The sequence below is a fragment of the Ctenocephalides felis genome, unplaced genomic scaffold (genome assembly GCF_003426905.1).
Source record: "Ctenocephalides felis isolate EL2017-DRISC unplaced genomic scaffold, ASM342690v1 CF-g0.4_SCAFFOLD_03570, whole genome shotgun sequence".
Lineage (NCBI taxonomy): Eukaryota > Metazoa > Arthropoda > Insecta > Siphonaptera > Pulicidae > Ctenocephalides > Ctenocephalides felis.
The window spans coordinates 10,984,786-10,999,657 of NW_020539724.1; the positions used below are offsets into that span (position 1 = coordinate 10,984,786).

At 32.4% G+C, this 14,872-nt stretch overlaps 2 protein-coding genes across 2 annotated transcripts in view; both read right to left on the minus strand.

The window, feature by feature from the left end:
• The window catches only part of LOC113383376 (aminopeptidase N-like), a 20,360-nt gene extending 11,653 nt beyond the window's left edge, over window positions 1-8,707 (minus strand). The window contains exons 1-3 of the mRNA XM_026621648.1: window positions 8,562-8,707; window positions 7,037-7,243; window positions 6,665-6,964 (exon numbers count right to left, since the gene is read on the minus strand). Coding sequence (XP_026477433.1) covers window positions 6,665-6,964; window positions 7,037-7,243; window positions 8,562-8,707 — 653 coding nt within the window. The remainder of the gene's footprint in view (window positions 1-6,664; window positions 6,965-7,036; window positions 7,244-8,561) is intronic.
• Window positions 8,708-9,347: 640 nt separating this feature from the next.
• LOC113383377 (sodium channel protein Nach-like) lies at window positions 9,348-13,185 on the minus strand. The gene is made up of 10 exons (XM_026621649.1): window positions 13,013-13,185; window positions 12,771-12,944; window positions 12,576-12,692; window positions 12,410-12,518; window positions 11,661-11,777; window positions 11,160-11,376; window positions 10,936-11,098; window positions 10,752-10,855; window positions 10,411-10,471; window positions 9,348-9,471 (listed from the first exon to the last, which is right to left on the minus strand). The coding sequence occupies exons 1-10, from the start codon at window positions 13,183-13,185 to the stop codon at window positions 9,348-9,350; spliced, it is 1,359 nt and encodes a 452-aa protein (XP_026477434.1).
• Window positions 13,186-14,872: the final 1,687 nt, after the last annotated feature.

Below are 14,872 nucleotides of genomic sequence, written 5' to 3' on the forward strand. Positions count from 1 at the left end.
AAAACGTTAGTAAACGGGCCCCAAGTGTTACTAGAGACTCAAAATAAACTTTTTCGATATGTTAATATGAAAATGCATTTTTGGATATTTTTCTCAAACACGGTGCTCTGAAAGATCTTATTTGTATAATTATATGCTCATTGGTATTTATAAAACTTTCTAGGTTGTTATATTATTTTTTATTTATGTTATTTAAATTCAGAACCTAAAACTTGGTATCGATCAAATGGACCTTTTGTCGAATAACATTTTTCAGTTATAATTTCCAGAATTTATCGCAGAATAGATAGTAATATATGAAGGTCGGGGTTTCAAAAAGCCCAACCACCTTTTGTCAAAAATCAGTAAAGTTAAGCATTGTTTAACAACAATATTTGAAAGTAGAGGAGAAAAAGATGTTATAGCCAGCTACAAGCTGATTTGAAAACGGTAATCTTTTCCAGTTATAATTCCCGAATTTATCGCAGAATAGATAGTAATATATGATGGTCCGGGGTTAAAAAGGCCAACCACCGATTTGTCAAAAATCAGTAAAGTTAGCATTGTTTAACAACAATATTTGAAAGTACAGGAAAAAAGATTTATAGCCAGCTACAAGATTGATTTGAAAACGGTAATCTTTGAAATGGGGGGAGATAAACGGTAATCTTGAGAATCCATAATAAAAGTATTTTCTTCCGTTGGTAGTTTTTAAGCATTAGTTAAAAATGTTATTATTTTGTAAAATACCTTTAAAACTATAATAAGGCTTTAAATCTTTTTGCCACCTGCCCGTTTCAAGTTTGCCGGTATATATATATATATATATATATATATGATAAAAATTGTTCTTGGGATCCATCCAATAATTAAAAAAACAGTTTTAATGCAAAATGTTTTAATTAAGAGAACATACGTGTCAGGTCAGATTTGACCCATCTTCAGGTGCATACAAATAAATTTAAAAAAAAATATATAACACAAAGAACAACACAAAATGCAACGAAAAAATAAGTATGAAATAAAAATTGAAAACACATCAAGTTATGAAATTTTGAAAATTGTAAAAACTAAAATAAATAATATGTTTTATTGTAAAACAGCTTATTCCAAAACACCCATCTTGTTAGTTGGAGACAGAGTTACGGTGGTGTGTGAGTTACACACGTAACTCTGTCTCCAAACTAACAAGATGTGTTTTTGGAATAAGCTTTTTTACAATAAAACATATTATTTATTTTAGTTTTTACAATTTTCAAAATTTTCATAACTTGGTGTTTTTCAATTTTTATTTCATACTTATTTTTTCGTTGCATTTTGTGTTGTTCTTTGTGTTATATTTTTTTTAAATTTATTTGTATGCACTGAAGATGGGTCAAATCTGGACCCGAAACGTATGTTCTCTTAATTAAAACATTTTGCATTAAAACTGGTTTTAATTATTGGATGGATGCCCAAGAAACAATTTTTTTATCTTATTATTTCACCATCTGAAGAAAAACCTCTCGCTTTTTATAAATATATATATAATATATATTATATATATTATATATAATATATTATGTTAAATGTTAAATATGAACAATATAAACACTCCGGATTTTAACACACACTTTATTCGGTTATACAACATATAGGAGTTCTGATGCTGTTCAAACAATAAAAAAAAATTATCCGGAATTCCGATTATCCGGAATTCCGATTATCCGGAATTCCGATTATCCGGAATTCGGATTATCCGGAATTCGGATTATCCGGAATTCGGATTATCCGGAATTCGGATTATCGGGATTCGGATTATCCGGAATTCCGATTATCCGGAATTCCGATTATCCGGAATTCCGATTATCCGGAATTCGGATTATCCGGAATTCGATTATCCGGAATTCGGATTATCCGGAATTCCGATTATCCGGAATTTCGATTATCCGGAATTCCGATTATCCGGAATTCCGATTATCCGGAATTCGATTATCGGAATTCGGATTATCCGGAATTCGGATTATCCGGAATTCGGGATTATCCGGAATTCGGATATCGGAATTCGGATTATCCGGAATTCGATTATCCGGAATTCGATTATCCGGAATTCCGATTATCCGGAATTCGGATTATCCGGAATCCGATTATCCGGAATTCGGATTATCCGGAATTCGGATTATCCGGAATTCGGATTATCCGGAATTCGGATTATCCGGAATTCGGATTATCCGGAATTCGGATTATCCGGAATTCGGATTATCCGGAATTCGGATTATCCGGAATTCGGATTATCCGGAATTCGGATTATCCGGAATTCCGATTATCCGGAATTCCGATTATCCGGAATTCGGATTATCCGGAATTCGGATTATCCGGAATTCGGATTATCCGGAATTCGGATTATCCGGAATTCGGATTATCCGGAATTCGATTATCCGGAATTCGGATTATCCGGAATTCGGATTATCCGGAATTCCGATTATCCGGAATTCCGATTATCCGGAATTCGGATTATCCGGAATTCGGATTATCCGGAATTCGGATTATCCGGAATTCGGATTATCCGGAATTCGGATTATCCGGAATTCGGATTATCCGGAATTCGATTATCCGGAATTCGGATTATCCGGAATTCGGATTATCCGGAATTCGGATTATCCGGAATTCCGATTATCCGGAATTCGGATTATCCGGAATTCGGAATTCGGATTATCCGGAATTCGGATTATCCGGAATTCGGATTATCCGGAATTCCGATTATCCGGAATTCCGATTATCCGGAATTCGATTATCCGGCCGGATTAGGAATTCGGATTATCCGGAATTCGGATTATCCGGAATTCCGATTATCCGGAATTCCGATTATCCGGAATTCCGATTATCCGGAATTCCGATTATCCGGAATTCCGATTATCCGGAATTCCGATTATCCGGAATTCCGATTATCCGGAATTCCGATTATCCGGAATTCGGATTATCCGGAATTCGGATTATCCGGAATTCGGATTATCCGGAATTCGGATTATCCGGAATTCGGATTTCCGGAATTCGGATTATCCGGAATTCGGATTATCCGGAATTCGGATTATCCGGAATTCGGATTATCCGGAATTCGGATTATCCGGAATTCGGATTATCCGGAATTCCGATTATCCGGAATTCGATTATCCGGAATTCGGATTATCCGGAATTCGGATTATCCGGAATTCGGATTATCCGGAATTCGGATTATCCGGAATTCGGATTATCCGGAATTCGGATTATCCGGAATTCGATTATCCGGAATTCGGATTATCCGGAATTCCGATTATCCGGAATTCGATTATCCGGAATTCGGATTATCCGGAATTCGGATTATCCGGAATTCGGATTATCCGGAATTCGGATTATCCGGAATTCGGATTATCCGGAATTCGGATTATCCGGAATTCGGATTATCCGGAATTCGGATTATCCGGAATTCGGATTATCCGGAATTCGGATTATCCGGAATTCGGATTATCCGGAATTCGGATTATCCGGAATTCGGATTATCCGGAATTCGGATATCCGGAATTCGGATTATCCGGAATTCGGATTATCCGGAATTCGGATTATCCGGAATTCGGATTATCCGGAATTCGGATTATCCGGAATTCGGATTATCCGGAATTCGGATTATCCGGAATTCGGATTATCCGGAATTCGGATTATCCGGAATTCGGATTATCCGGAATTCGGATTATCCGGAATTCCGATTATCCGGAATTCCGATTATCCGGAATTCGGATTATCCGGAATTCGGATTATCCGGAATTTGGAATTCGGATTATCCGGAATTCGGATTATCCGGAATTCCGATTATCCGGAATTCGATTATCCGGAATTCGGATTATCCGGAATTCGATTATCCGGAATTCCGATTATCCGGAATTCGATTATCCGGAATTCGGATTATCCGGAATTCGGATTATCCGGAATTCGGATTATCCGGAATTCGGATTATCCGGAATTCGGATTATCCGGAATTCGGATCATCCGGAATTCGGATTATCCGGAATTCGGATTATCCGGAATTCGGATTATCCGGAATTCGGATTATCCGGAATTCGGATTATCCGGAATTCGGATTATCCGGAATTCGGATTATCCGGAATTCGGATTATCCGGAATTCGGATTATCCGGAATTCGGATTATCCGGAATTCGGATTATCCGGAATTCCGATTATCCGGAATTCGATTATCCGGAATTCCGATTATCCGGAATTCCGATTATCCGGAATTCGGATTATCCGGAATTCGGATTATCCGGAATTCGGATTATCCGGAATTCGGATTATCCGGAATTCGGATTATCCGGAATTCGGATTATCCGGAATTCGGATTATCCGGAATTCGGATTATCCGGAATTCGGATTATCCGGAATTCGGATTATCCGGAATTCGGATTATCCGGAATTCGGATTATCCGGAATTCGGATTATCCGGAATTTGGAATTCGGATTATCCGGAATTCGGATTATCCGGAATTCGGATTATCCGGAATTCGGATTATCCGGAATTCCGATTATCCGGAATTCCGATTATCCGGAATTCCGATTATCCGGAATTCGATTATCCGGAATTCGGATTATCCGGAATTCGGATTATCCGGAATTCGGATTATCCGGAATTCGGATTATCCGGAATTCGGATTATCCGGAATTCGGATTATCCGGAATTCGGATTATCCGGAATTCGGATTATCCGGAATTCGGATTATCCGGAATTCGGATTATCCGGAATTCGGATTATCCGGAATTCGGATTATCCGGAATTCGGATTATCCGAATTCGGATTATCCGGAATTCGGATTATCCGGAATTCGATTATCCGGAATTCCGATTATCCGGAATTCCGATTATCCGGAATTCCGATATCCGGAATTCCGATTATCCGGAATTCCGATTATCCGGAATTCCGATTATCCGGAATTCGGATTATCCGGAATTCCGATTATCCGGAATTCCGATTATCCGGAATTCCGATTATCCGGAATTCGGATTATCCGGAATTCGGATTATCCGGAATTCGGATTATCCGGAATTCGGATTATCCGGAATTCGGATTATCCGGAATTCGGATTATCCGGAATTCGGATTATCCGGAATTCGGATTATCCGGAATTCGGATTATCCGGAATTCGGATTATCCGGAATTCGGATTATCCGGAATTGCGATTATCCGGAATTGCGATTATCCGGAATTTCGATTATCCGGAATTCGATTATCCGGAATTCGGATTATCCGGAATTCGGATTATCCGGAATTCGGATTATCCGGAATTCGGATTATCCGGAATTCGGATTATCCGGAATTCGGATTATCCGGAATTCGGATTATCCGGAATTCGGATTATCCGGAATTCGGATTATCCGGAATTCGGATTATCCGGAATTCGGATTATCCGGAATTCGGATTATCCGGAATTCGGATTATCCGGAATTCGGATTATCCGGAATTCGGATTATCCGAATTCGGATTATCCGGAATTCGGATTATCCGGAATTCGGATTATCCGGAATTCGATTATCCGGAATTCCGATTATCCGGAATTCCGATTATCCGGAATTCCGATTATCCGGAATTCCGATTATCCGGAATTCCGATTATCCGGAATTCGGATTATCCGGAATTCGGGTTATCCGGACTTTCGATTATCCGGAATTCGGATTATCCGGAATTCGGATTATCCGGACTTCGGATTATCCGGAACCAATGGGGTTTATTGTTTTTATAATACTTCATTGTATATAGCATTCAAACAACACATCCTTATACACTTAAAGTATTAATATTTTTGATTCTCTAGAAATTGTCTAGAATATACCTTATTTAGCAAAACAACGTTTGCCGGGTCAGCTAGTATATATATATATATTTAGGAGATTTGTATAAATACTATAATTTCTATATAAAGCACGCAGTGACCGCATAAAATTGTTTGTTGTGTTTAATAAAATCGTTTTCATGAAAAGCGCTTTTGCACAAAACAAAATTATTATTCATAGCTTTATATTTGAAAAATATAAATACGAAGTCATATAAATAAACTGTAGTATTTCAAAAAAAATTAGATATTCATTATATTTAAAATCACCTGTATCTTATCAGAATATTCTTCAGCACGCCTTATAGGATTAGGTTTTCTTTTCACAATCACGCTTAATCCTGTTGACTGACCAAAAAATTGAGATCTGTAATAATCTGTCTCTGAGCTGGAAATTAATTTTGTTTTTTTATTACGAAGAAAATATTTATTTAATGCGATTCAGACAGAAAAACGAATTTTTGCTCGTTTAATCAATCTCGTTTTATAAAAACTCTGTATGACTCTATTAATTGAAAATTACATCGATGTAAATTAGTTTGTTTACACAATCTGTTACTCAAGCTTTTGCAGTGATTTTGTGTATTTTATATACTATTTAATCTGTTTACAAATCGATTTTAATATCACTCGTAAATAAAAATATAATTTGCAAAGTGTTCTGTTCGCTGCAAATAAAATCCTTGTGCGTAATTTTCTAGCTAAAGCAGCAATCCATTTTTAATTCACATTCCTAGAGAATTCTCCGAAATCATTTATCCTCCTCTTTGATCTTTAATAAAACGTAATGAGTAAAATCACGATCAAAGAGCACGTTCTTGACATTTCTGGAAAATCTTTCCTTTATTCCTTACCTCGATTGCAGATGCAAGTTGAAGGAGCAACAATGTCCGTCGGGCGTCACCGTTCTCGTGAATAATTCCGTACAATTTCTTTCTAATCCCTCTAATCTGCATCGCATTAGCATTTCACCACAAGATTGACCCAGTTTATCCATGATGCTTCCGAAATTTTCATTGCTTTTCTGGGCAGCCTCAGTCAGGATTTCTAAAGATGTGTTGTCCACTTTCCAGAAGTTCATACTTGATAAATCGCGAAGGCCGCGGGTGATTTGCTGGCGGGTTGATTCTTTGTCGGAATAACTGCCGTAGGATCTGGAAATAATCAATATTTTTAAATAATTTTTAAAACTCAACATTCCAAATAAAATCATATTTGTATCTCACAAGTATTCAGCAACAGCCCTTATGTTGTCTTCGTATGCGAAATTCTTGTTGCATAAAGTTACCGCCGGGAAGGGAAATTTGGACGTGGATTCTGTACTAGAGGCAACGTTCAGTCTGAGAGGCAGACCTAGGTATCTGGTCCAGAATGAATTCACCAAGAAAAACGTCGTGAACAGACCACATCCCAGAATAAAAGTCCAAAATATCCTAGAAATAATAAGAGATTTATACATATGTAAGATTCAGCGTCTATCAGCTATTATCCAGGAGACTGATGTTTATACCTGAAAGTATATATTTATTATTGTAAGATATTGGAGATTCAACTTTAAAATGTGATGCCATGTTATCGAAAGCATTTATTTTTGCTTTCCAAATTCTTTCTATTTCTTTTCTTTCGGAGCTTTCACTAAAATCTACAGAAACAAGTACTAAAAACTTCCGAACTATAAAAACCTCCACGGGGCCACAACGATATAGATTTCAGAAAACAGTTTCCACAAAACTTTTCATTATTTTTTGCAACACAACGCCTTGATGGTTAGTGAAATAAAAATTTTCTATTTCTTGTTGCTTGTTTTTCTTTAGTTGTCATTAGCGTCAAGTTTTTAAGTTGTAATTTAAAAGTTTTGTAATTTCAACGAAAGATTGGGTCGCCGTGTTTAATATAATGTTTGTTTAGCGTAAGAAATTTCTGCTTCAAATACTTTAAAATTTAAGTTTGCATTAATTATAAATTTACGCTACAAAAATGTAATTTAATTAAATTTAAAGTGATTAAAAGTATTATATTATAATATTAATTATCCTAGTTTTATATGAAGCTTAAAAAGTTGTGTAATTATTAATTTTGTTTTCAATTAAGTATAAATTCACATTATATTTATTTAAAATTTAAAAAAAAATATTTTGAATTTTACATTTATTTAAACTTTGTATATAATATAGTATATATAAAAACTTAATAATTTATTAAAATCTCAAGTAATTAATACTATATTTTTATATTAATCAATTAATACAATATTTTTTACCCAATATTTTTATTATGAAACTATAAAGTATTTTACCATTTGACCATTTATAAGTCTGATTGGAAATTCCAACTGTTGATGAAACTTTGGCCTTACAAAGTTGACCAATTTCGAAAGTTTGCATTTCATAGTTAATCTAAAAGTCTTCATTTTATAAAAGTTGGGGCAATTGTAAAATTTGTGGCACTAAAAATGTTATCCAGAGTTTAAATAAATGAATAAGAATTACCAAACACAATAACAAAAAATGGTCACAATTTCACCAGAAGTTGCACTTAAAAGCACATAATATCCAAACTGCTGAGATAATTTTTGTCTAACTTTTTTCACGATAGTCACGATTAATATTATCACATTGTTGTGGCTTGATGTTGAATTTTGGGGTATGTTGTATATCGAAAAGTTTGGCTTTTCTTTTAAATCTGTATATAAATCTGTGTCTGTATGTTGAGCTTATTTGATGAATTTATTAAATACATTCCATATAATACCTCCCATATAATTTTTCCGTAGCCGTATAAATAAATCCATGATTATACGTTTTTTTGGCAAATTCCTCGTAGGCTTCCCGAAAAAACTTCAATCGCGAATTCTTAACATCTTTCTCCTCGCCAACATTTCTCCTCTTGCTCGTCATGATAACTGTCACATACGAGACAATGTGCCTTGTGCTACATTTTAATTGCAAAAACATGGGCAATTTTATGGCATTTAATTACAAGGATATCTGTGAAAAGAGTTTTCAATTATTAATCCGTTCGAGTGTACCTATATTGCCAGTGCACGTTTTTATTGATTCCGGACGAGCGCAAACATTTAATTTTCATTTTATAGCAAATAACAATTTATATGAAACGCGACGGCTGAACACGACTTGGCGGAATAGAGCCCTTGGGACGTTCAAAGTAATTTCAACGTTTCGAATGCATTTTTAATAAAAACAGCTTTTTGCACAATTGTTGTTGACAAGGAAGATGAAGTAGGGTTGAGTCTTTTTATTGTACACGCCAAATCCAATAGCGAAGGTTGTTTGTCTTCATTTTATATGAGGAAGATGAAACAACGCACGTGCAGCTTTGGATCTTAATCCTGCTCCAATGACTACATTCTTCAAAGATAATCGTTTTTGCAAGGTAGAATTGCAAAAAATGTTGATGCTACTGGGTAATAACTATTAGACTTACAGATATTTACAATGATTCCAAAGTGAAACAGATTTGTGTTCTTTTCTGACACTAAAATCCCATAACTAAGCTGTTTCTCTAAATTTTGGACACCTAGGGGTCCATGGCGACTTTTAAGGGGTCAACGGCAGCGTAAATGAAATTTGGGGGTCCACGAAATGAAAATTGGGAGTCCACTGCATTTGAAAATGAACCAAAAAGCAAAGAAACCCATTGCCTATAATGTAACATAGATATCGTTTATTTAATTTTCCCGCATCTTTTATTTATATCTGATTGAGACTCTATATTATGGAAGTTAAATGGTGTAATTGTAATTTATATCAAAAAAATTCAATACAATCATTACTTATAATAAAAATCATTTTTACAGTTAAAGCTTATAAATTCTATTCGTAAATCAGTTTATTTGCAATATGCAATTTTTGGCTATAATCTCTCATCCAGGTGTTCTAATAAAACGCACATAGATTCGAATATACTATTTATTTATTTATTTTGTGGCTGGGTATAAAATCAAAAATGCAAAATTTCCACAGACACATATTTATATATATATATATATATATATATATATATATATTTATACATTTCATTTTCAATTTAAAAATACAATTTGAAAACAAATATTCGAACCGCAATTCCTGCCAAAGGCATTTGAAACTTCAAATTTATATTTTATCGAAATGAAAAATACTTTATGCAAATGCATAGAGAATATGAATATATTATTTTCCATAATAATCATTTATGTAAAATTTACTTTGTGTGGTACGTAGAAATTTTAGATGAAATTGAAAAATATTCAAAGAGCATCATAATATATAGTTAATACACTAAAATATTCATTGGAATTGAAATCAGAATTTTAATTTCAACTTATTACCATTAGGTATAAATTGATTATCATGATTCCACAGTTTATTTGGATTAAGAATTGCCATTTGAATTTTTTTCATAGGATTTTATTTTACAATTATATTTATTATTGATTCAAAATCTCCTAGTAACTGCTTGTTGTGGCAATATTATTTTCGCTTTTCTATTCTGAGTGAATTGTACGACATATTTATTTCTTTCTCTTAATTTTTTCATGACTTCTTGAGATTTTAATCTTTTATAAATAATGTACTGACGTACTGTTAAAAAATATATTAATTCTAATGCACTAAGGAAACTGCATCCTAGAAATAGTCCGAAAATCCCTCCTAAAGACGCTGGAATAAATTGAAAATGAATTATTTTATTATAAAAAAATTAAAATATGCGATATATAATGTATAAACACATATAGGCATATGTTAAATTTTTTTTTCAAATTTATATGTTTACACTCAAGATTATACTAAAAAAAATCTTGGTTATCAATGACATATTTATTTAATAATATAGTTGGTCTTTTAAAATTTTGTAGTATCACCTATATTTTTTCTAATAATTAAGATTTACAATTATAATTTATATTGAAATACTAAAAAAAAATGTGAAGTTACTTACAAACTAAACCAATCCAAGAAGAGAGCAAATCTCGTCTTTGAACTGTGGCAGTTTGCTTTCTGAAGTAAATATGAACTACCGCAAAACTTTCATTTAAATCTTGGCTATAAAATTTTTGCAAATAAAGTATTGCAGATGAAATGAATTTTAATAATATAATTTTAAATATTTTATTTCATCTTACTAAAAATTATCAACATTAGTTTCCAATTTTTGTAAAGTTGATGTAAATCCGTGTACTATGTAATTGTAATTATTGCAAAGTTGTGGACAGAAACAGAAGGAATGATTTTTCATCATTACAGGATCTCTTGATATTGGGGCAGTCGGAATATTTCTATAATCATCTGAAAAAAAGGTAAAATAGAAAAAAAAAATATTTAAATTCTGCAAGTCTAATCCACTTACCCCAGTATCTTACTAAACATTCAGTTCTGGTAAAATTACAAACAGGGATGATCCCAGGTGTTGCTGGGTAATAAAATGGTACACAACCACAAAGTTCATAGGCTTTGGTAGCCCTACAATCAACTGCACAATTTGGAACTGTATATTTTGCAAAATTTGGAAGTGGTTTTTCATCACTAAAAACACATTGGCGATCTGTTATTGCCAATTGTCGAACCTAGGGAAAAATAAATGAGTATAATTTAAAATATATTTATACAGTAACATTATGAATTTGCATATAATTTTACTATCATATACTTATGGCATACAAGTTTTCAGTATTAATATTTCATTAAAAAAATATAGAGTATAGTTTCCTGGTGCGTTAAAAAACAGTACCAGTTGGTTCTACCAATAAGCAAAATGATGTTCTGATATCATGGACTTGCTTTCGATGAGTATACTCAATATAGTTATTTTTAATATTTCTATTACTATTATAAAATTAATTATGTATACCTGATTTGTGCAATAAGTCATTCCAGCAGTGACTTCCATGGCAACTTCTGAGCCTTTTGCAGCCAGTTTTTGAACTACAGCTTCATTTGGTAAAGCATAATTATTGTGAATGAATACCTATAATAAATATATTTTTTTATATTTGAACTAATATCTACAAGTAGATTTTATATATATTTCAGGCTTCTAAACGCTATAGCCATCTACTAAAAATTTATTTCTGGTGGTTTCAATATTTGCTGGATGAACACAAAATGTGAAACAGATGCCGTAAGTTTCTCTGAAATACTTGGTTTTTGCTTCAAATTCTTTACTGATTTAAAAAAATATAATATATTGACTATTAAATTTTGTTGCAATAATAATTATAACTATTTTAAATTAATTTTAAATTATTTTTTCTCAGATTCTGTTCAGATAATAGCAAAACCCATATTGTATTCGGCTGCTGATTTTAGATCATAATTTATTGAACTATATTTTATATTTAAAAAATATTAAAACTATAACGGTTTTATGATACTTTGTAAATGATGTGAGTATATGATTCTCACTAAAAGCATTTTATCTAAATATCAGTTAGTTAATAAAATTTTTAAAAAATCGGTTATTCTGAAGTAAACCAGTTTATCTCTTTCAAAGTTTACCTCTGCATCACAAAGTTTCTATAAGCTTAGACACTATACTAATTATTAAAATTTTATCATGATATATTTATTAAAAATATTTTTTTATAAATGTTTGTTTACCTTTACAGAATCTGGTTCATTCGTAGCATTGGTTTTCTGTATTGGCAAAATTGCTACAGATAATCCATTCGGCAACCCAAAATAATGAGTATGTAACGGCGAAAATTTTCTAAAAATTAATATATATAAGCGTAATTGTTTCATTATATTATAATATCTTTATTACCTCTTTCTATACTCTGCATTAAAAGTACAACAATATCCATCTGTAGTCAAAGCTAAATGAAACAAACTTTTGCAACTTTTGTATCTACCTTGCCATCGACATCTTACAAACAAGTCACTAAAATAGTACTGTTTTTACTAAACTATTGATTAATTAATTGACTAAATCTATTGATTTTTTTTATTTTTTTTTTACTTGCAGGGTTGCACAACATTTTGCATAACATCGTCAGTAGAGTATCGGTTGTCTTGAAGAATTGATTCTAATAAATCTAAGTCTGTATTGTTGGAAATTTCTTCAACCAAAAATCCACCTGAATTTTCTATGGCCATTTCGACTTCTTCACGTGAAACCTCTTTAGGTAAGTTACTAAAAATTATTATAATTATTATTATTATATAAAATACTATGACTATTATTATTATTATTTTACCTACAGTTTTTTAACAAAGCTCTTTACATATTTATCATGTATCCTATTTGTATGGCATATGGTAACTCCTGGAAATGGTATCGACGAAATTGGTTCATGATTTGTTTCAACCACAATACTTGTAGGATTTGATATATATCTGTTCCAAAATGTATTCACCATGATTATTGCTCCCATTATACCAAAAATTACTACTATTATCCAGCAACATCTATATCAAAATAGTAAAACTTAGGAAATTTTTTAGGTAGGCCAGATTCAGAAATTTTAAAATTTTGCTATTATAAGCTGCCAAAATTGTGTCAAACTTTTAAAATTCAAGCAATCAATTTCTAATTTTTTTATTACCTTTCGAGTAAAGTTGTATTCTTCTTCGTAATATATTTAAATCCGTGGACTTGAGTTTCAACAGAAAATTCGTACAAACTTTGCTTTAAAGAACGAAATATTAATTTAATTTTTGTTGTAAATTTCATTTTGTATCAAACTGAAAAAAAAACACAAACTGTGTTTGTGCTATTACAAGAATAAAAACGAGAATAGTTTCTGGGCGCTTTCAGTAATTTGGGTTTATAAAATATTCAGAAGAACATTAATCACTGTATGAAAAATAAAGATTGTATTTTCCGGGTGCTAGATAAACGATTTAGTGATACAAAGCTTCGTTATATATAAAAAATATATATTCAGATGTTAATTTCATTTTTTATACCTTAAATATTTTGTTATACATTATGTTTTTAGTTTTTCACCATTTATTGACCTTTTGTTCTGAAATTATTATAAGGCTTTTGATATCAATGTTTCCCAAAAACTAACCAACGTAAATCATAATCAATACTTTTTGAACAGTTTTTGAATTTATAAAATCGATTCAAAATTTGGGCTAAAACGTGGATGAATACTTTTACACTTTTTTTGCTAATTACAAAGAAATGGCTTGGCCGATGGTCACGAAAAATTGACCGGTACTAGTCCTTATCGAGTTACATCGAATGTCGTTTTTGAGAAAACATCGACGAAAGATCAAAAATGGGCTCACTTTCACACACAAATACACAAACTTATTACAAATTTAATCTTATTTGATTCAGAATGACTTGAAACGTCCACAAAGCATCAAGTTAGCAAATTGGGATTTTACGCAAAAACATAAACTTCTCCTTCGGGAAGTTAATAATTGATTTATTCTTGGTCGTAAGTTGATGAAATATCAAATTTAAATTGGCGCACTAAATTTAAATAATATAAATAAATTACTATTACATTAAATAAATAATTTATTGTATTAATATTGGAATTGAAAATTATACTATGCATGATAAACTTATGTGGGTGCATTTTCTATACAGATGGATACAATCGTGTTGTAAATTTTAAAAAAATGTCTAAAAAATGTAGATTTGTATCTCCTCATATCTTTTCCCTATAATTCCAGAAAGTTTTTTGAATCATTCAAATCGGATGCTTATATATAGTTCTCTCAAAAACTGACATTTTTAGCACTTTTTGCCCCATATCTCCGAAGCCGCTGGACCTGTCTTCGTCAAAAACTAATCAGTCCATCTTCTCATCCATAGAAATCGAATGTTTCTTGAACCATTCAAATCGGATAATCCGTACGCCCCAAATTGTCGACGAAAAATTGTCTCCACACATTAACACACACACATTTTTAGCACTTTTTGCCCCATATCTCCGAAGCCGCTGGACCTGTCTTCGTCAAAAACTAATCAGCTCATCTTCTCATCCATAGAAATTGAATGTTTTTTGAACCATTCAAATCGGATAATCTGTACGCCCCAAATTGTCGACGAAAAATTGTCTCCACACATTAACACACACACATTTTTAGCACTTTTTG

What these genes read in the sequence shown, in the direction of transcription:
- LOC113383377 (XM_026621649.1), bottom strand. Translation starts at nt 13,185, where the DNA reads ATGGGAGCAATAATCATGGTGAATACATTTTGGAACAGATATATATCA. An exon ending in ATGAACCAGATTCTGTAAAG is followed by an intron (nt 11,778 to 12,409) that starts GTAAACAAACAT and finishes TATTTATTATAG; the next exon opens with GTATTCATTCACAATAATTA. An exon ending in ACTAATGTTGATAATTTTTA is followed by an intron (nt 10,856 to 10,935) that starts GTAAGATGAAAT and finishes AAAATTTTATAG; the next exon opens with CCAAGATTTAAATGAAAGTT.